Here is a 22,210-nt window from a genome sequence, read left to right on the forward strand (position 1 = left end):
AACCGGTTTCGTTCTTATATTTCAGTGTATAAACTATTAAAACATTCGCTTGTATTATACATTCGCCATTTTACGCAGCGCAACCTATACAGGTCCTCTATACCCTCTTGGGGAAAACGCTATTTACGCTCCACATTTTTCTACATTTTCTACCCGCCTCCCGCCACCAAGATGCCCAAAAGAAAGGTAAGGAGGATGTTTATTTCGATTAAATGTATGTTTTTTGTGTCGGAACGTCCGAGGTGAACGTGAGGTTGAATTTCATGTGATTTGTGCATCAGAAGAACGTCATCATGATCGTTACCTACAGGCATGGCGGCCACACAGCGGAGACCTATTTTCTCTGCTTTTCATGCATTCACACGTAAACAGCTGATCAATGAGTAATCGCGCCGTTGTAACAAGAGAGATCCGACACATTTATATTTGCGAATTTAAATTCCTGCCGAACTGCAGCCATTTCAGATCCTGTTTTGGTGTTTTTGCTGTGCGAAAAATATTGGCGCTATCTAGGGTTTCTCTCTGACAGACAGCGCCTTTTGGGCTGTGGACCGCAGGCAGGCAGGCAGGCAGGAGAAACAGCGCAACAACGTTATGTTTTCGATCTATATATTTTTATTGTATTTAAACAAGGCGACTCGGTACGGCCTGAGGATTTAGGGTGTGTTTCTGCTTCTGTCATGATACGAGTCAAGATAAGTTCATGCTCAACCTCTAAAGTTGTGCAGGGAGATGATGGGGGAGGGGAAGAGGGAAATGTGTTTGTTTTATTGTGGGAGCGTTATTCCCGCTTTCGACGCGTGTAGTTTTCACATAGTTTACACGCATTTTTATGTATTTTCATCCATTTATGTATTTTCCCGCCAGATCTGAATCACCCGAGGCGATTGACTAAAGTACATTGTCGTGTAACGTCAATCGAAGCAGAACTGAAAACCCATAACAGGGCGAAATGCTTCACAGGGTTGTTAATAACGTTTAATAAGCTATGTTTTATTTTATTAGGGTCACCTCATGGCTCTGCAGCAGTTCAAACAGATCTCGTTTACATTAAATATTTTTTACGAATTAAATATGTATAAAATAGTATGAGTGTTAAAAATGGATTATTGAAAAATAAAAGTTTTATTTGTGAAATCTGAACGTGTAAATTGCGATGGGTCTGCATTAACCTCTGCAGGTTAGTGTGTGGTTGCTGTTCTATTGTGTGAGGTCCAGTCTGTCCAGATTAGAAGCGGGTAATCTTATCATCTCCTTTAACAGCTGTCTGTTGGGGCGCGCAGCGCACTGATACAAAACAAAGAGCGTGTCAGCGCGCCAAGGCGGTGGCATGGTGACGGAACAGCGCGCTTTCAATTCAAATATGAGCGCGAAAATACCAACCGCAAAAACAACAACAAGCAGAATTGCGCCCTTTTTTTCTACATTTCCGCATCGTTAATCCTTTCCCAATGACTAATCAAAGCTTCTTCACCCCGAATGACAGAAAGCTATTTATTTCTCCTTATTTATGTTCCCTCCACTTTGCTTAATATACATGATTGATTAATTATGTGATCACATTAATTAATCCTTTGTTTCTGTTTACTTGTAATGTGGATGATGTAATGTTAGATTTTTTTTATTATTGTAGCCTAACTGTTGGACTCATTGTGTTTCTCTGGATGCACGCTGCTCTTCATTTTCAAGGTCTTTGATCTAGTTTATTAAATGTGTCTATTCTGTGTCTTTTTAACAGGCAGCTGCTGATGAACCTGTCAAGGTTTGTAATGTTTGTGAAAATCATGTTTAGTTAGGATCATGTGTTGAGAAAAAACCGGGGTAAATTGGTTACATCTGCAATTATAAATAATATGGATGAATATCAATAAATATTATATTGTCTATAAATGTAGTTGATTAGATGTAATATTTTGAGTGACGTCCCTCTCTTCTCTCTCCATAGGCAAGCAGATGTTCCCCACGGCTGGCAGCGGTAAACTCCATTAATGTACTTTGAAACAAATAGATTTCCTTATTCAGAATTGCAGCTTTGTGACTTCTGTGATACTCAAGCACTTGTGCGGCCTCAATGCACTGTTTTCTCCCTCTGAGCAATAACATAAACCAGTTGTAATGTGCAACAATGGCCACTAGGTCGCGCCTATATTCATACATTACACCCATTTTGGCAACACTCATCACTGGAGTCATGTTTCAATCTCCAATGCTAACTGTTAAATCGTCAAAATAGAATTACCCACATTTATTTTTCTGTGAATAGCAGAAGTAACAAAGGGGGGACAATTTTGTGCCCGAATGCAAAGCAGGTTGAGTTATTTTTCATTAAGAGACCGTCACAAATCTTCTTCTAAACCACGTGTATCTTTGTTGTTCTCTTGCAGAAACCTCAACCTGCAAAGCCGGCACCCAAGACCAAAAAAGCTGCTCCACCAAAAGTATGTAACAGATTGATGTGACCGTTGATTGTAACAACATGCCTCTGTATTGTGTGTCACATGTGAAACTGATTCTGTAGCTTGATCAATTCCCTGAAGTGAAACTTTGTTCTACTTCCTGAGCAAATGGGGGTGAAGAAACTGTGAGAAACCATTGAGATGTTCTGCTACACTTGATTTGGTGCTTTTCTGAAGCATGTGACAAAATGAGTACGAGCTTGAAGGCTGGAGGGCTGTGATGTGTTGGTGATGACGTCTCTCGTGTTCTCTTGTAGAAGGCAGCCAAGGGAAAGAAGGGCAATCCAGCTGAGAATGGGGAAGCCAAGGCTGAGGTTTGTTTACCTTTTTGAAAAGATGCTCCCACTACACATCTTTTAATATCACGTCATGGTTTTTTGTTTTTATTTTTAATCACCTTGTGTGCAGAAGAAAAAAACATGGTAGTTTAGGAAATCTCCACTTTTATTCAAACAATTTAAATCACAGGATTCCCATGGGACTTGAAAGTCCTTGGAAGTTTATTTCATTTTATATACAGTATATAAAAGTATAACACCCTCTTCATCATCAGTATCATTCCTCTTCATCATAGGATTCACAGGAAAGCCCTGTGATGAGATTTGTGTTGATACAAATGAGGCCTCTATGACATTTTGAGCCCTTGAATTTCACCAAAACAAGTGTTTAGCCTAAGACACATGTTTTAATAAAAGGCATGAACATAAGGAATCAAATGAAACAGGACAAAATGCAGGCATCATGAGATAACAGCACTAAAAGTCATGTTTGATGTATAACGAGCTTTGTGAGTAAACAACTCTCTGTTTTCTCTGTTTTCTTCACCTAGGCGCCAAAGGTTGAGGCCACTGGAGACGCCAAATGAATAATGGTTGAAGATGTGCTCATTCTGTGTACTTGGTGATTGTACAGTTTTAAATAAGTATTTTTTACCAAGTTTTATATTACAAATGTCATTTATAGTTTTGTTTTGGGCTTGCACTTGATGTAACGAAGCTGTTCCAAGGGTTGTTATTTTTTCTCACATTCATATCCATTTCTACGCCATTTTGAAAACGAATTACCGTCCATATCCCGTAAACGTAGCATTTTTGTCTAATCCTGTTTTTTAACTGCTGAATAATATGGATATTTTCCTACGTTTTGGATTTTAAACCTGATTTAAAACCCAAACATTATAAGGCAGCTAAAGTATGTTATTAAAAGTCTAGGAAAAATACGATATTTTTTTTCTCTCTCTCTCTCTCTCCTTATATTGTAATGTATAACTAATAACGAATTGCTTACCAAATGTTTTTGAAAAACACTGTATATTGACATGAGATCTAGTCAATCAAAACACAGAAAGATAGACTGTCAGGAGAAATTGTATTAGGTCAACGGTAAATACATCCCAATAACATGTATGATGTGAACTGTCATCGGATGAAACGTTCTGTTCATTAAATTATGTTCTGTAACAGTGGAAGGAAGCTTTTCTGACCTAATTAAATGTTCTAAATGTTCTTGAAATAAAATGTTCCAAAATGTTTCGAGTGGTATTTGTAAATCCATATGTTTGCAGTTTTTATATAAAGATGTGATAGTAAGGTGTTCAGAAGATGTGCATTGCCGTTGTCAGATGGGAAACGTTCTCTCCAACACATCAACTCTTACGGAAATGAGAATACATTGTTTTATAGTGATAACAATCCCCATTTTCCCACAGCGATCATTAGAGTTAAATGTTTTTATGCTTAAATATACAATAGGGTTTTAAATCCCCATCAAAGTAGATGATCAGTTAAGTGAGTAAACGAACATTCAAATTGGAGTAGTAAGATTTCCCCTGACAATATTGACAGCCATGTTCAGCAGGTTCTGTAAATCCTACAGTTGACAATGGATTTCCTCAGTTGAAATGCTATGATACCATTTTATTTCACTAATTATCTAGTGGCAGCTGGCAAACAACCTTCAGGTGACCTTGAGTTCCTCTGATCCTCCTGCTCATAGACATCTTTGCGATTAATTACCTATAGCATCTGTAGCTTATGCACTGCAGACACAGCGTCTGCCCAGATGATTTAGGGATCTAGTCACCTTTTTCATCCAAAAATAGGATGCTCAAGTCAGTGGTTCTCAGAGGGGGGTCTGGGGGTCCCCAGAAAAAAAGGGGACAATTTATGTTCACTATCTCATCGTAACACAATGACAATGTATGACTATTTTGGTCAGAGTAGTAGTAGAAAACTTTAATGTCCTCCAAGGAGGCAATTTGTTGTACAGCACAGTACATGAGGACACAGACACATTAAAATAACATACACAACTCATTAAAAATCATAAAATCATCTGTAGTGGTCAAAAATGCACAATAATACTGTGCATTAAAGTGCACGTGTTAGCATTAAAGTGCACGTGTTAGCAGCCCGGCATATTTAAAGTGCGTATCTATGATATTGCATATTGCATACTGCCCATTGCTGATGACCAGCTACATTCTCAATCTCATAATCATAATTAAACAACAATAACCGTGCTGATAATAATTAAAAAAAACAAATAAAAACTTCAGATTCCCTGAATCTCACATCTTATTTAGCTGGATGATTGACATGGGGATAAATGAATGTTTTGCTCTGTTGGTTGTGATCTTGGGGTATGTGTACCTCCGACCAGAAGGGAGTAGCTGAAACTCTGCTGACAGTGGATGGGTTTTGTCTGAGCAGACCTTGTCTGCCTTCACGGTCAGCCTAGTCCAGTACAGGTGGTACAGGTCAGCCTGCTGTTGCCCCATGATTTTTCCACAGATCTTAACAATCTTTCCCAATTTATTTTTGTGAGTAACTTTGGAATGTCCGTACCGGCATACAATACAATAACAAAGAATACTCTCAATAAAAGACTTATAAAAAAGAGTAAGGATGGGTTTTGTGATAAGAATACATCTTCACTGTTCTTATGAATCACACCCTTTCACATGTAAAGTATAACCACTATAGCTGAACTATGAAGTGTTAGGTTTCTCTCTAAAGTAGACACAGCTGCAAACAGTCGCTTCTTTGTCTTCAAGGTTTGAAGATAAGGCTCAGCAGGGAGTGAAAAAGTTATTTCTTACATACGGACGGTGGACAGGTGGAATCTTTCCAGACTTCTAGCAGAGCTTTTCCCAGCTGAGACAGGATGAACCTCTGTCATGAGATTATCACTGGTTGCAACAATTACACACTTATTACTTAGTTTCAAGTTCCCACAGTGTTTTTGTCTAAACTGCTGAGTTCCCAGCACAGCTTTCACACACTTTGTAAAAAAACAAACATCTGGGACAAAATCGTGGTCTAATTTGTGTCAGTTTAGGGATCCTTGACAAGAAAATGTTTCAGAACCACTGGCTTAAGTGAATGATTTTTAGTGTTTGTTTCTGCCCTCGTATCTGCCCCCCCCTTTTTTTTTTATCTCCGCCAGGAGATCATGTTTTCGGCCGCGTCTGTCTGTGCATCTGACATTATTAAACAATTATTCTAACACAAACGCACAATAAAAAAACTTGACAAAAACACATAAATACGTGGATTACAACACATACAATAATCCCATCATAAATACATAAACAAAACACTCAAATCAAAGCAGACAATAACAATATATGATTTACAATAGCATCTCAGTATGACAACACTCGCTAACACATTGCTAAGACAAATTCCTCGTATGTAACTTGCATACTGTGGCAATAAAAGTGATTCTGATTCTGATTCTGATTCTGATTTAGAGCCTATTGTAGGCTACTCCCCTTTATACTGCCCCCCCTGTGGGTCAAGTTTAAGCAGGCTAGCATTCAAAAGCTTCAGGTTGCTTATAATGACTGCATGAGGATTCTGCACAGAAAGCCAAGGTGCTGCAGTGCTAGTGAAATGTTTTGTGGTGCAGGAGTCCACACCTTTCATGCCCTGCTGAGAAATCTGACCTACAAGTTTATCTGTCGTCTTAATGTGTCTCAGAACTTGATTATCATGCTGCTGTCTCAACCTGGTCTCAGTGCTATTAAGTACCAGTCTAGTATCTGGGCACATTGGTACAACTCTTTAATGTAATGTATATTGGGGTTATGATTTTATGTATTGTCTGTTTTTATACTGGACCTTGTGTCTGTTAATAAAGTGATGATGATGATCATGATATGTGTGCTTTTTTGAGTATTTTTCTAAAGGCAGTTTATACTTTGTATTTTTTTCCACAATATTGTAGTGAAGACATTAAATCACAAAGTTGTGCACTTTATTGTATAATTTCCTTTTGAATTAGACTAATTTAGTTTGAACTCTGTCCTCTCATCCTTTTAGGATTACATGGAAAATATCACATCAAAGTTCTATTTTCTAAAATGTAATTTATGCAATGTGGCTGTGAAAAATTGAAAGGGAGTCATGGAAAATGGCGTGGAAAGCCTGTGTGAATACATGATTTGATATGATTGGAGCCTATAACTTTCAAACACAGAGGAGGAAATAATCAATGAAACTCATTGACATTCCTTGACAAGGTTTTCTTGAATATAATAGAATGAATATATTGGATTGAATAGGCTACTGTTTGTGCTTTGTTTTGATTCCTTGTGTGTTATTTCCTTTGCGTACTGTATTACATATTTTTGTGATTGATTGTTGATTGGTATCTAGGTAGATCTGCCCCTAGTTAGATCTAGGTAGGCTTGTTCTCTGTAAAGTCATTTACAGACATATTTTGCTACATAGATAAACCTGACTTGACAGTATTACAGACCATTAATTAGGCAGTAGAAACAACTAATATCCAAGTAAAAAAATAATATAGTTATACTATTGCATTCAAATGACTGGTAATATACAACAAGTAAAGCATTATAGTGAATGTAGCTATAAGTGGCACTACCACACACTTTGATCACTTTGAAACATGCTGGACAAACTGGGTGAAAAAGGAAGAACGTCACTGGTTCATCAGAGCGGAGGGACATGCAGTACATAAAGCGACCACACGTGCAGAAACAATGTTTTAATTTGCTTTAATGGACTGTAATTTAAGAGGTTACCGACTTGACTTGTCTGAAGTGGTTGATGTGAAAACCTGCAGTGCAGACTGTGGTGGCACATGGGTGTTATTACACCACACCACCCGCAGAGGGCAGTATTGGATCACAACAGACGAGTCAAACTGACGCACGGACTATCCAGTAGGTGTCCCAGTCTCCACTGGTTTTTCCACAGTGTGTGAAACTCGGTCAAAAATGACGCGGATTGTTTTGAAGTGTAGATTATTGGACAAACATTAGCCAGCATGGATGTGTGCTTATATGACTTGTTATTGTTGGTTTATGTTTAACAGTGCTCTTCCTGGCTCTCCACAGCCTCCTCTAGCTCCAAGGACGATGCAGCAGCAAAGGTGGGCTCCCAATGTAGGTCAGAGATGACAGGGAGACCCTCCCCCGAAGCACCCCATCCCCCATCTCACCAGGGCAGCCTCCCCCACCTCCAACCTAAACACACAGTACACAGACCTAAACCCTACAGTCCAGGCTGAGCCCCCCTCAAACAAATAACAAATACAATTATATATATATATATATATATATATATATATATATATATATATATATATATATATATATATATATATATATATATATATATATATATATATATATATATATATATATATATATATTATTATTATTATTATTATTATTATTATTATTATTATTATTATTATTTTTAATTATTTTTTTATTATTATTTTATTTTAGGGGGTGAGGGTTTTGGGTGAGACAAATCAGGACAAACGAGCCCTGTAGGCTAGAATGAACCCAGCACCATTCTACTTGTCAGACAAACAACCCCTCCCCCCCCTCTCTGCCCATCCCCCTCTCCCCCCCTCTCTCCCCCTCCCCCCCTCTTCCCCTCTCCCCCCCTCCACCCCCCCCCCCCTCTCTCCCCCTCCACCTCCCCCTCTCCCCCCTCCCCCTCTCCCCTGCCTGTGACCAGAAATCAATCAGCCTCTGCAGAGCCGGTCGGGGTGAACGGGTTTAAACACATTCCTCAACTGGGAGAGAAAAGACCCCAAGACAAAAGCTGCACTGGCCCTCATGTACCTTAAAGTGCAGTGCATGTCAAGTCATTTAAGGGTAACTAAGTGTAAGTCCACATGTAGCAGTAGGAGGAAGGGTGATCAGCTGATACCAAGTGAACAGGTCAGGGGGGTCCAGCTAGCAGAATCAGAGGCAGGAAAGTAGGGGCGATGCTTACAAACAAATAGCTCATCTATGGTGTTGACACAAGAGAGTGATTCCAGTTGCAGCTAAACACAGTCAGTCAATAAATGTAATTTAAAGACTGCAGGGACAAATAGTCTACGCAAGATTACATTAGCACATTAAATCGATGTTCAGCTCAAGTTATCCAACACCATGAAGACAGGTGAGACAAGTGAACAATATGTGGTGTAGGGTACCAATAAACCATAACATGTGTTTGCACATAACATTAATTAACATTTTGGAGACTTGAATTTTCTCAATATCCCGCGGTTGACAGTAGAGTGCTGTAGGCCTGGCTGGCTAGCCATCTGCAAGTATGGCCAAAATACAATTATCCAGATCCTAGCATTCCAAATGAGATTAAAATGCATTTATTTTTCTTTGGGTATTCATTATGAAAACCCTGTGACATTCAACTTCATCATTCTTCACCCTGATGAAAGCCATGGGACTGAAACACATTGGGCACAGCTAATCCATTTGCACCAGCACTCTCTGATGATAGCCAAATCTTTCTTTCTTTCTTTCTTTCCAACTACAGACTCATTTGTCCCCACACAGCGCTCAGAAATAGCCTGAAGCTTTCCACCCCATGTTTTGCAAAAGATTTGCCCACTTAAAAATAAATGATACTCCAGATGACTGTCATCTAGGCCTGCTGTTGTCAAACCTTTTAATGTCAAGGACCCCTAAAGCCAAATTAGAACACATACCCCTATTTGATAAGATATTGTCCTATAGGGCCCTAGCCTGGGTAAACCCAGCCTCCACGTGACCTCTATAGATAGAGGTCACGTGGAGGCTGGGTTTACCCAGGCTAATAGGGCCCCCCATCTTATATATATTCATATTGCTTTAGATGATTTATTACAGAACGTGTGTGAAACTCATCATGACCAAAATAGTCATTGATTCTGTCATTGTCGTACATATGGATGGAATTATAGTGAAAATAAATGATCCCCCTTTTTGCTGGGGACCCCCTGGAACCCTCTCAAGGACCCTGGGGGTCCCCAGACCCTGCTTTGAGAACCACTCATCCATGTTTGTCCATTTTGCCTAATATCTCTATTTTTATTGATTGATTTATTTCAGGTTTATTTAACACTTCTTTCCTCAACACATGGCTACAATGTGACCAAAGTGACATCACAAAGAAGACACAATGTTCCAGCTGATGGAAACATCAGAGCAGGAGAACACGGACGAGCTCATTCCCCTCCTCACACAGGGGTCCATGTGTTTCTCATGCTCCCTGCCTGCATGTGTGTGCTTCGTGCCTCGCACAGCCCCACCCCCCTCCATAGTCAATGTATAGGCCGGCCCGGCTTCCTATATAGACTTTACTACGGGAACACCCCCACATCATCACACAGGCTCCAGTCCGTCCGCTAACAGCAGCCCAACATACAGCCCAGCTCCAGCTGCACCAGGTAAGCAGATTCACTCAACTAACTGCTGCTACTGGCAGTTTAGTTTAGTTTAACAAGTAGACGGAGGAACAAATCCAAAAGTACTTTGCAACAGTTTGCGCTGTTGGCTTGTCGGCTGAGAAAGCGCCTTTTGTCTCAGGATGGAGAGGGCGTGATTATGGGAGCAGCTGTTGGCGTCCTATACATTTTTTCATTTCTTCAAACTAATCAAATGGATTTTGCGCGTTTTACTAAACGTGTCACTTTTGTAATCAGTCACTTATTGAAACTGGAGCAGTTCCATTCCTCCGGTAGACTATTGAGTGATTGCTGGTTGAGGAATGATTCAATCATTGCAATCATAGGAATGCAATGTTAGAGAGAGAAAAGTGTTGCAAGTAGCTTCTTGTCCATGATTGGCTGTCAGCTCATTATTGACTCTGAAATGACAGTTAATTAACTGACAGTGCAACAAGCCAAACTAAATCTGTGTGTCAAATTAATGTCATTAGTGATTAATCATAGTAGTAGTTGTTTATCCAAATTCAGCAGTGCATGAATGAGTTGATCTCTGTGCTTTGTGTTGGCATGTGATGCAGTTGACTGGGACCAGATTGAAATGAGAATGATTTTACTGGAGCTAATATTCTCCCTCTTGAACAAAAGGGGTTTGTAATGACCCAGATCAGATGGCAGCAGAGGTCCATGAACTAGGCTACAGATGTGGCTTTACAGTTGAAAAGAAAAATACCATGAATGAAACTTGACTTGACGCATGTAAGAAATGCTCAAGTTTTTTCTCTTTTAACCTTTAATAATCTGTCGAGTTGGAATTTCAATTAGCACGGGTAAAGCATAAAAAAAAATCTCTTAATGGTTGTCCCTGTTAAAAAAAATAATCTTGGGACTTGAGCTGTGTTTCTGTATATTAAATTGCATGATGTAATTCTACAGTATGAGATTTAGTAGTGCATTTTCTAGCCTCTGTGTAGTTGTGCGCATGTGGTGAAGTCATCTGTACATCGTGTACCCAGCATAGACCTGGAGAGGGAACTCAAAGCGTGTACCATTGCCTTTTAGGATATGTTCCTAGTACAGTTATATTTTGCTACAGTCTAATCTAATATAGATATAGATCTACATGTTGGTTTCCTCTTTAAAGTATGACAGGTCTGAAATGGTATTGGAAGCCAAGGTGTAGTTATTGTGCTTGCCCATACCATTTGGTCTATTGCAGTCGCCTGGTTGTCACTGGTTGCATTCTCAGTCACAATTTGTGTGTCACTTTTCTTCTTTGATTAGAGTTTCTCTCTGACATGTCAGCTGAACGTGTGGCTGTTATCAGTTAGTTTCTCTGTGACATGTCAGCTGAACGTGTGGCTGTTATCAGTTAGTTTCTCTCTGACATGTCAGCTGAACATGTGGCTGTTATCAGTTAGGATGTCAAGAGGTGGTTTCGGTGCTAATTGGCACGCTTCTGGCCCAGCCATGTGAATTGAAATGGTTTAATAATTCTATTAATAGCCCAATTTAAACTTTGTATTTGTCACTCAGTCAGTTAAAATGGAGGCCATCGCTGCTATTTCAGTGTCATGTAGGCTACTGTACACCTTGAATACAGGCGCGCGCAAATGGAAAATATCATTCTATAGTTTGCAACAATCAAAACGTCACACCCCTTCAACTGCCACGGCTGCTTGACCCCCTTAAAGCAGGGATACTCAACTTGCTTTGCCCGGGGGCCACTTTGGTGAAATGATAGAAGGCCAGGGGCCAGTTAATAAACAAACAATATACATTTTTCTGTAGCGGATTGTAGGTTTTTGGGGTGTCAGCCGGAGTTTAGTCTGACAATGTTGTGCACACCGGATAGTTAGTTAGGTTAAGTACATACATAAGTGCCTGGGTAGCAAGCAGACGGCAGTATTTGACAATTTAACAGCTAAATCATAGATTATTGAAAGATATTCCATATCCCAGACTGAAATGCTATAACAGAAGTATTGGCCAGAATGACATGAACATTTGGACACTTCAGCGGGTATCTTGCATGTTGCATTCAGGTGCACTGTATATATATATATTTTTTTTTTTTGCAATTCCATCGCGGGCCACACAGGGGGCACCCGCAAGTTGAGTATCACTGCCTTAAAATATGCATTTCTCTGGGAAACTCACTGGAATGTGGCATTTTGATTGGTCCATGTGACCTACAGCCTTCTAGGTGGTCATCTTGTTATTTGTGTGTGACTTCTGACCATTAATACTTAATGGTAAACCTATGGCACTGCTCCGTAGCCGCCACAGACAGCAAACTGCTCTCCATAACATTTAAACACGGCACGTACTGCACACCATGCTAGTGTCATGGAACCATGGCAACAGGCGTGTGCACATGCTAGTGTCATGGAACCATGGCGACAGGCGTGTGCACATGCTAGTGTCATGGAACCATGGCGACAGGCGTGTGCACATGCTAGTGTCATGTGAGGAGGAGCGTGGGTCTCGAGGATGCCCACCCAGACTGCAACAGGATTGCATAACTGGACAGTGAATCGGGGTGATGTCACCCTGAGCTAATCTATCAGACAAATGACCCCGCCCCCCCCGGCTGTAACCCCGCCCCCCCCCCAGCTGTAGTTCTGCCACAGCAGCTGCTGACGCCTCTGTCTCTTCACACGGCCATTGTCCAGATCCCCTAATGGGGAGGAGGCGGGGCAAAAAGAGGAAGAAAGGAGCACCGATGGGATCTCATTGGCCGTCGGAATCAGGACACCGCGTACCCAATATATTTTAACAAGCCCGCTGCAGCAGAGTCTAATGCTGTTTGACACCCGGTGTCTTTTTCCCCATCTCTGTGGGAGAGATCCACTGAGTTTATTCTGTCTGTTTTCACTGGCTGGTTCAGCCATCCTGATGTCACAGCAGGGCTTAGCGAGGCGTTTCCCTGGCTTTACGCGATACACTTTTCTCTCTGAATTGGAACTCTAAAAGGGCAGACAGACACAATTCCTGTTTCCTGAGAGAACCGTGTTGCTCACAGGGACCAACTGTATCGGGGGAAACCCGAGAGCTGGTATGACACATTTAGGCGTTTGACTCCCACGTGAAAATCTAAACCCTAAGGATAAGATCCTCCAGATTCTCCAGAAAGAAAATGTCAATTCATAGATCATAATCACCGTGACCCACATCAGTTCCACAGTAGAAACAGGGTATGAACGCGCACTCTCCGTCTTATGTGCAGTTTTCCGGGTGCAAGGCTCACAGAAGTTCAAAATAGGGAAAAACAGCCAGCACTCCAATGTCCTTTTACTAGGAACTTTTATTAGTCCATTACAGCAACGCACAGAATCACACGGACGCGTTTCGACGTTAAGCCGTCCTCAGCGTGTATCTAGACCTGTGTGTGAAGACAAACATTTTATAAGGGGCGGGGGACCAGGAAATCTATTCCGGAAATGGTCCATCTAAAACAAGCCCGTAGGCCACATCACAGTAGGCTATATTCATACAGAGTAAGGTCCCTAACCCCTTTCTGGGTGGACTCTGAAAATATCAAGACATACAAATATATAAAGAAGATTCATTAAAAATAAAATAGAAAAGTTGGTGCATTCCCTTGACTTTCTGCTTTCTGTCATAAACAGGAATGTGAATGGCACAATAAAAATACTACACAGTAAGTAATAATTAGACATATAGTCAATATTAGACAATTAGTAAATATAAACATAAACATGCAACCCTGAATACCCAACCTCAGACAAGACTCAAGTCACTTAATAGAAATAATTATAAAAAGCAGCCTAATAGCAATTCCTCGTTTAACCCCTTGGGGTGTTCAGTCTGTAAGTTGTGTATCCAACGGGCCTCTCTTTGCAAGAGAAGCTCGTCTCTATTACCACCTCTTTTTAAACACATCAGTTCCATTCATTGTGAATGTACACCGCTGGTATTTTGAGATGTGGCCCACAACTGACACATGAATGGGAAACACCCTGTTGCCTGAGGCGAAGCTGAATGGTTGACAGGTGATTCACCTGGGCCCAGGCTCAAGCATGCACTCAATCAGAACTCTGACAAAGCCAGTGACTCAACCACTACTGAATCTGCTGCCATGAAGGATTTGCTACGCTAAATGTCGCTCTGCCGAACTGCCAGGAAGGGATTTGAATTGACTAAAGATGCTTTTTGATCAAGTTAAGCTGTTGAGCTCAGGTTGTGTCTTTGGCATGATAATGCTACACGAGTTTGAGACAACACGAGCAAGTAGACATTCTGTAGACTGATCATCATACCAGCCGCTTTTCAACATGGAACAATTTGTTACCTATAGACCCAGTTCGAGCTCCCTGCATTTGCTGATCTAAACACGCAGTGTCAAGTAGGTTCAAGATTCAAGATTCAAGATTTTTATTGTCACTCCGTAGTACAAGTATCACGTGTGAAATTCTTGTGCTGTGAACTCCGTTTACAACATAGTACAAATATAACAGGGCATATGAGTGCAAAAACAACAAGAGACACAACAAGCAATAAGGCAGTAGAGTGATAAGACAAGTCGGAGACAGTGGCATATTCACTGCACATAGGTGCACATGTCATGTGCATATTTTGGACGCACTTAAACATTTTAAATTCGACGTATTTGACATACAGGTGCAAATAGCATATACCTAATTAAACATACAATTAAACATTAGACATACGTAATGGTAGCAGCTACAGTGCGGTACAGTACAGCTACTACACTATTTGTGTATGTTAAGGAGTCTCGTGGCCTGCGGGAAGAAACTGTCCCTCAAGCGATTTGTGCGTGCTTTTGGGACCCTGTATCTCCTCCCTGAGGGTAACAGGGAGAACAGGCTGTTGTGGGGATGGTTTGTGTCTTTGATGATCTTCAGGGACCTCCTGAGGCACCGCTGGTTGTACAGTTCCTGCAGTTCTGGCAGCTCACATCCTGTTACGTGGTTTAGAATCGCGCATGGTGTGCAGTACGTGGCGTGTTTAAATGTTATGGGCAATGCAAAATCACGTTAAATAATCAAATCACGTGGTTAGAATCCCACCCGTGGTTCTTTGCCACATGCCACCCGCCCTCTCTCTCCCTACCTTTCCTGTCTGCCTACTGTCCTAACAAATAAAGGGGGAAAATCCCCACCAAAAATAAATATTTATTTATTCAATTCAATCTCATTGAACTGATTGGTGTTGTCACATGTGATGTAAAAAACAAAACAGAAGAACAGAACCGAAGAGTTTCAGACGTTAGACATGGACGATAACAAAATATCTTCATATCACGATCATGATTCCACTGAAAGATGATCAACAATAATATTGAATTATCGCCCAGCCCTAAAGTCAAATAATAGAATTTTGATTCAATCTGCTGTCAGTGGTGTTTTTACAAGACTTCAGTGAGTTTAGCTGTCAGGTTGTGGCAGAATAAACAAGCCCTGGATAATGGCTTGTCGGTGTGGTTTGGAGCCAAATTCCTTCTAGTGTTTGGACAAGGTGTGGCTTCACAGTTCACACATGGCTTTGTTGTGGTTGATGCAGCTGTTTGTCTGTTAAAACTACTGTAAAAAACAACAACTCCCAAAATACTGTCATTTTGGCCCAACACATACCATGCTAATCCAAACTCTGACAACTTCAATTTCAGGAAGTAAATCCATGCAGAGAAACTAACTGCAGCTATTTGTGTAGTGAAATAGATGAGGATGATATCAAACCAAAACAAGCCATCGAAGTGATGAACCCCAAAAGGCACAACACTAGTTACTAATGAGACCGAGAGAAGGTCTTTGTCTCAAGCTGCTGTAGAGGTTTGCATGGACACATCATGAAGTCCGGCACCGTCCGCTCAGTTTACAGTGAGCTACAGTCGTGAAGTTAGTAATTATCGCCATAGAATGGAGGCTAATGGTACAGCTGTTAAAAATCCGCCAAAACATACATCTCATGGCACCAAAATACATGTTGTGCTTCGGGTACTCACCACACGATGAAATATGAATCCAAAATGCACATAATTTGTCTTTCTGGAAGGAAAAGCGGTAGCCGGCACTACTTTCCAAACATGGCCGTCGACCTCTTTTCCTTCCAAAAAGACCGATTATGGGATTATTTGGATTAATATTTCATCGTGTGGTGAGTACCCAAAGCACAACATGTATTTTGGTGCCGTGAGATGTGTGTTTTGGCATATTTTAACAGCTGTACCATTACCCTCCATTCTATGGCGATACTAACTAACTTCACGACTGTAGCTCACTGTAAACTGAGCGGACGGTGCCGGTAAGGCATGGTGTATCTTGGTTATGTGGGGGCGATGTGGCAAATGAGATAAACTCCCCAAAAAGCGGTGTATCCCTTTAAAGAGACAGGACAGGATACTTATGTAATCCAACGCTGTCGTTGACGTGCACGTTCCCATAAGCGTCGTCTGTCTCCATGAGAAATGAGAGGGTTTTTGGTGTGGTGGTAGGGGGTGGTATTTGAGAGAGTAATGCATTTTGACAGCTGTGTGTGTGTGTGTGTGTGTGTGTGTGTGTGTGTGTGTGTGTGTGTGTGTGTGTGTGTGTGTGTGTGTGTGTGTGTGTGTGTGTGTGTGTGTGTGTGTGTGTGTGTGTGTGTGTGTGTGTGTGTGTGGCGGGGGGGGGGGTTGGCCAAGCCTGCAAATCTGGTTGGGTGAGAGTATGTATAAAAGGGTGGAGCACAGCGCAGACGCTCTCAGTAGTTCATCTCTCAGTAGTTTATCTGTCAGGGGTTTTTGGCTTGGTTGGGAAGTAGAGAGATCCTGCTGTTGACCATCAGGAAGGTGAGGATCCTCAAGCCTTTCCTTTTCACATACAAGACCGACATGTACACAGGAGCAACTTTCAAACTTGGATTACTTTTTCCCTCTTTCAGGGGTCTAATTCCAGCCAGGTTGGCAGATGAATCCTTCACACTCCTCTCGCCCCACCATTCCCTCAATTCTGATGGCAGATGCCGTTTTGATCACTGATGCAATGTTCTTCTCAGTGGTCAAAATCCCATCTTGGAAGCTTGCATCTTCTAATGGCTTCTTCCTCCCCCATCTAGTCTTGATTGGATGCCTTTTTGGGATTAATCTGATAGCTTGCTTATAATGCTTTTGCCCCATCCTTGCACCAGCCTGGTGTTAAATGTTGATTTCTGCTTGTTGGGGGGCATTTTTGTTCTTAATTCATGGTTGGATGATTAACGGTTCCTCTGGAGTTTTTCACGATCAATACTTCTCATGAACGGTTCAAAACTCTAATCTGGTTGGATAATCCATTGTGATTGAATGAAATGGTCTTTTCTGCACTGTGTTGGTTTGGTTCACGCCGCAGCATGAATAGAGGCGCTGTTGCTCTTGTCCAGATGCAGTTCAGACATGAATCATGATAAGCGTCCAGAGACAAACTGTGCCAAGAAGGTCAGGTTTCAAAATGACTCCAGATGTGACGTGAAGGTTCTGATTCAGGCTCTTATATGGAACGGTCTATGCAAGGCGGCGATCACATTGGAGCAGCTGGTTTTGTTCGTGCCTCCACGGCTTCAGGCGAGAGGCTTCCTCATGCAGGGATCAGAGGGTTCCACTTTATTTTGCAAGCAAATGGTAGAGCTTTATTCCTCTTTCTGAACTAGTTTGATGCTTGGTTTTGTCTCTCCCTCAAGATAGGACTTGAATAGAAGTAGCCTACTATTCTGTTTTTGGACACATCTTTCCTGAACATAGTGTCGTTTTCTAGCTGAAGTTTTTCTTCCTGACCACATCTTTTGATGAGTTTTCTATTTGATTCCCAGTGAAATGCTCAGTTCCTTCTCCTCCTTGCTCTCTGCAGGTGTTGAGCTGCAGCAGCAGATCCCTCTGCTCCACCACATCACAGACCACCTCAGCAGACATGATCATCAGACTGGGCAGACTGACACCTGGATACTTCCGTCTCCTCCAGGTAGCACCTTCATTTCCCTTCCAGTGGCTTCAGAGTTTTAACTAGATGATGGACGAGTCATAAATACTTCATGTCATTGTTTCAGGTGGTGAAAATGACTGACAGATGGTTTATATTGGTTCATTGTGTGTATCTACAGTCCACTGAGTAGATTGATTTGATATTTGCACTACTCTTTACTGACTAAAGACTTGTGACTCAGTCACAATATGGACTTGACCAGTTTAGAATGTGGTACACTAGCCTCTGTGTCTGTAGGTAGAAATGTAAAAGCTAACTATGATTACAAAAACATAAGCCGCACATTACAGGTTACAGTTAAGGTATTTATTTATGTTGACAGCAATGAAACTCGTAAAGCAGATAATATTGACAATATGACAAAGTAGCTGCTTAAATCGTTTTGACAATATGACAAAAAATAGCTGCTTAAATGTTAAACTACAGAGTTCAAGAGAGCACAGAGCAGAATTGACTTGCTTTAAATGTCATTGAAAATCTTGCTTTGTGGCGACGGCTTCCTCTCCTTTGGCCCTGAATGACCTGGCATTGGCCTCTTAACCCATTGATACCTGATGCAGTATATCCCTCATTTGTGTGCGTATCCCTTTAAGACCGCGAACCACGTTTGGTTCGCGGTCTTAAAGGGATACACACACAAATGCTGCATCAGGTATCAATGGGTTAACTCCAACAAAATGTCGGCTCTTTCTCCTTGTAGTTTTGACAGTGTTATCTGGCCTCATGGTAGACCAGGGGATGAGGCGGCCATATTTAATGGTTTCCTTGATAACAAGATTATTTGAAACTATGGTGCTAATGGGTCTTCTAACTAGTGTTTTGTTTGTTTTTTGTTTAATTGATATCAACTTTGTTCATTCGCCACAGTGGCTGATGGCCCTAACGAACTTACCAGCCACTGCTCAAAGTCAGCAGCGTTTGGGTGTTATTTTCCCGCCCTGGTTAGGAACGCCAGATCTGACTCATCACTTTAGGAACGCCAGATCTGACTCATCACTTTAGGAACGCCAGATCTGACTCATCACTTTTGAGACGGCGATGAATCATTTGACTTGGAATGTCAAAGAAGAAAAGTATTCAAGCCTGCAGTGATTTGAGATGAGTTCGGCTTACGTTAACATTATCTGAGTTTATGAAATGGGTAAAATTTTATACGGCTTAAGGACAACTAGATTATCAGTTTTTCTGACTAGTTGTGAAAAGGACATACCATTTACAAAACTAAACAAAATCAGTTAAATGAGCCGATTTCCAATCTCTTCTTGGGTTTGAATTATAATCCATGGGATCAGAACTGTTGGATTTACACAGGTTGCATACTAGGCTTTGACTGTCTCTGATCAGTGACTGTAAAAATGAGACCGGTTCCATTCATTCAAACTTTTTCTGTAGCCTGCAAACTGTACTTTCTCTACCAACCTGTCTCAGGGTTGTCTTCATTCTGCGCTTAGTTAGACATTGACACTACTTCAGAGATCTAGGCTTTGTCTGAGGACCGAGGGGCGGCCCGCACTGTCACACTTTGAAAACAATAGTTCTTATCAGAGCTGCTGTCAGCTATGGGGCCCTGCTGTTCTGTGACCCACAACCCGCTTTCAGCACCAGACCACTGATACTGTATAATTAGGGTTGACGCTAATCATGATATAATTCATAATCCTTTGTGTCATTATTGACCCTCCATAGGCCTCATAATCCTTTGTGTCATTACTGACCCTCCATAGGCCGTGTCCACATTGTGCACAAGTTTTTGTCCACATATTCCCACTAATTAGAGCACAAAGGCTGTTCCCTCGTATAGCTTTCCGTTGACTCAAAAGTTTAACAGACCATGTAAATGACTGGCTGTTGCGTAAGTTTTAACATGTTGGCGGGACAATGCTTTGTAGACATAGAATCTCCACTGCAGAGACGTTACAAAATTAACAGTTCTTTGTATGTTTGGGATACGTTTTAGTTGGGCAAAGACAAGATCTTACAGCAGCGGAAGCCGTTTGGCTTGAATGAACCGAGACTGGTTTAGCTCTTGCTTTCGAAATGGTGAGGGGGAAACCATTTTGGAGAGAGAGGGCAGCTGTTTGACATGCCCCAGTGTCAAACGGTGACATTCCTATCTGACTGGTCAGGGCCTAGAGGGGTCATAGAGGTCACAGAGGCTATCTGCTGTGCAGGCAGTCAGGTGTCATATCTGCCCTTTGATACTGGATGCGTGTGAGGAGTTGGTCTTCTTCCCCTCTATTGTGGACAGAGAACATACAGAGAACATTGCGCTCTGGTTTTGCTTCTCCTCTAAATAAGTTGGCGCACACGGCAGAGGCCTGCGGTTAAGCTCAGTTGCACAAGTTCTGTTTTGAAAGACCTTTTTCAGGAACAAGTGTCCTGGCACGAAACGCTGACTATTTCTGACTTGTATGTTTGGGGCTATCTATCAGGCTTTAGCATCTTGGTTGACATGACAGGGTCATTCTTTGATGACCTGGCTCTAACCGTTGTCCTGTTTTTGTCTTATCTCCACAGAGGCAAGTAGCCGGTGAGGTGCAGGCGCAGCCGCAAGACCGTGCGGTCAACCAGATAGCCCTGATGCTGGCCATCATGGGCCTGAGCCTGTCCTACTACAGTGCCAAACAGATGACGGAGAAGGTCCAGCCCCGGCCAGCGCCCTGAAGACACTTCCAGCTTCCCAATCAGCTTTGAACTCTTTCACAAAATGGACGAGCCGACGAGAAGCGATGTCCTCCAGAGCAGACCGGACACTAGCACTTTTCTCACCTCAGTCATAGTCACACCCGGTCACTGAATTTCCTGGGATCCCTCACTCACCGTGCGCAGAGGGTTGGGGGCTACTGCTGCTAGGGTTATCTACTTATTTCTATCGTTGTCGGGACCTGGAGGAGGGTCCTGGCGTCACGATCGGACTGGTTTTGCGGACTGGTTTGGGTGGGTGGTCCAAGCCAGCTGACCGTTGTTCACGCTGGGGACTGATCTTTAGTCGTTGCCAAGGTACATGCTTGCAAGATGCCGTCACTTTACTGTTCTGAGCTGTAAAAAAGAAAAACAAAGGGAAAAGAACTCAGATTTCTTCCAAAGTACGGTAACTGTGAATTTTTGCCAATGCTCAAAGCATGTCTATGTAGGGGGAAATGCTCTGAACTGTAATGCCTTGTGAAAGGCAAGGCTCTGTGCATTTGAGATGTACCTGGTAACGAAGCGAAGGCCGGTCCAGAATGTGAGAGAAGGATGAACTCTCGCCCCTTAGTTTTCTTTTTGTAATATCTATTTGTTTTGTTGTTCAGTGGGAAAACCCTGCAGAGCCGTGTGAACAGATATGGAGCCGTATTTGCAGACTAGGTCAATATTCATACATGTGAAATGTCAGTCACAATATTTGCACAATACTGGAGAAACATGCTTTTTTTTTCCTTGGTAAATTGTTCAAATAGATCTGCAAAGGGACTTAGTACTAATCTTATACTTTACTTTTTCTTTTCTTTCACACTTTTTTTCTTTTCTTTTTCTTTTACATTAATCGATGAAGTCCTGTTGATAATATGTGTGGCTTCCATGTTTAGGAGCCCTAGTTAAGAACCCTATCTGCAGTATCTACTACATGTTAATGTGAACATTTTACTTTATTGAACATTGCATGGGTGTGCAGATATTTTTATCAAAGCAAAATTTATGAAAGTCTAATTTTTAATGATACATGAATGTATTACTTTGTTTTTGTTCTTTTTGTAATGATTTAATAAAGCTGTGAATATTTTGAATCGGATGAAGTACCTGTAATTTAGTAATAACTTTAACAAAAGTCTCAGAAACTAATGTAAACAGCATAGTTTTTAGTGGTATTGATACATCAAGGAATCAGTTTCTCTGAAGCTATCAGTCCAGTGTGATGGCTGCTCTGCTGGCAGTGGGATGCTGATGCGGCAGCGCCACTTCCTGTGTCGAGAGGATCTGTGGTGTCCGCCGGAGTGTGTCGTCTCATCTGCACACGACAGGAAGTGGTCAGGGTGTTGCTGTCTTCCTGGAACTGGGGCATTGATTGGCCCACACATGTCCAAATTTAGAGTG

At 41.6% G+C, this 22,210-nt stretch overlaps 2 protein-coding genes across 2 annotated transcripts; both read left to right on the top strand.

Moving 5' to 3' along the window:
- Nucleotides 1–39: 39 nt before the first annotated feature.
- Nucleotides 40–3,987, top strand: hmgn2 (high mobility group nucleosomal binding domain 2). The gene is made up of 6 exons (XM_083661247.1): nt 40–186; nt 1,739–1,762; nt 1,946–1,990; nt 2,385–2,438; nt 2,714–2,770; nt 3,286–3,987. The coding sequence occupies exons 1-6, from the start codon at nt 172–174 to the stop codon at nt 3,319–3,321; spliced, it is 231 nt and encodes a 76-aa protein (XP_083517373.1). The 5' UTR covers nt 40–171; the 3' UTR covers nt 3,322–3,987.
- A 13,616-nt stretch (nt 3,988–17,603) lies between these two features.
- On the top strand, nt 17,604–21,903 carry LOC310798798 (putative transmembrane protein ZNF593OS). The gene is made up of 3 exons (XM_083661350.1): nt 17,604–17,778; nt 18,005–18,115; nt 20,654–21,903. The coding sequence occupies exons 1-3, from the start codon at nt 17,737–17,739 to the stop codon at nt 20,798–20,800; spliced, it is 300 nt and encodes a 99-aa protein (XP_083517476.1). The 5' UTR covers nt 17,604–17,736; the 3' UTR covers nt 20,801–21,903.
- The last annotated feature ends 307 nt before the right edge of the window (nt 21,904–22,210 follow it).

Source organism: Poromitra crassiceps (genome assembly GCF_964638095.1).
Source record: "Poromitra crassiceps genome assembly, chromosome: 26".
NCBI lineage: Eukaryota > Metazoa > Chordata > Actinopteri > Beryciformes > Melamphaidae > Poromitra > Poromitra crassiceps.

What these genes read in the sequence shown, in the direction of transcription:
- hmgn2 (XM_083661247.1), top strand. An exon ending in AAAAAGCTGCTCCACCAAAA is followed by an intron (nt 2,439 to 2,713) that starts GTATGTAACAGA and finishes GTTCTCTTGTAG; the next exon opens with AAGGCAGCCAAGGGAAAGAA. An exon ending in ATGGGGAAGCCAAGGCTGAG is followed by an intron (nt 2,771 to 3,285) that starts GTTTGTTTACCT and finishes TTCTTCACCTAG; the next exon opens with GCGCCAAAGGTTGAGGCCAC.
- LOC310798798 (XM_083661350.1), top strand. Translation starts at nt 17,737, where the DNA reads ATGCAGGGATCAGAGGGTTCCACTTTATTTTGCAAGCAAATG. An exon ending in CTTTATTTTGCAAGCAAATG is followed by an intron (nt 17,779 to 18,004) that starts GTAGAGCTTTAT and finishes TGCTCTCTGCAG; the next exon opens with GTGTTGAGCTGCAGCAGCAG. An exon ending in GATACTTCCGTCTCCTCCAG is followed by an intron (nt 18,116 to 20,653) that starts GTAGCACCTTCA and finishes TTATCTCCACAG; the next exon opens with AGGCAAGTAGCCGGTGAGGT.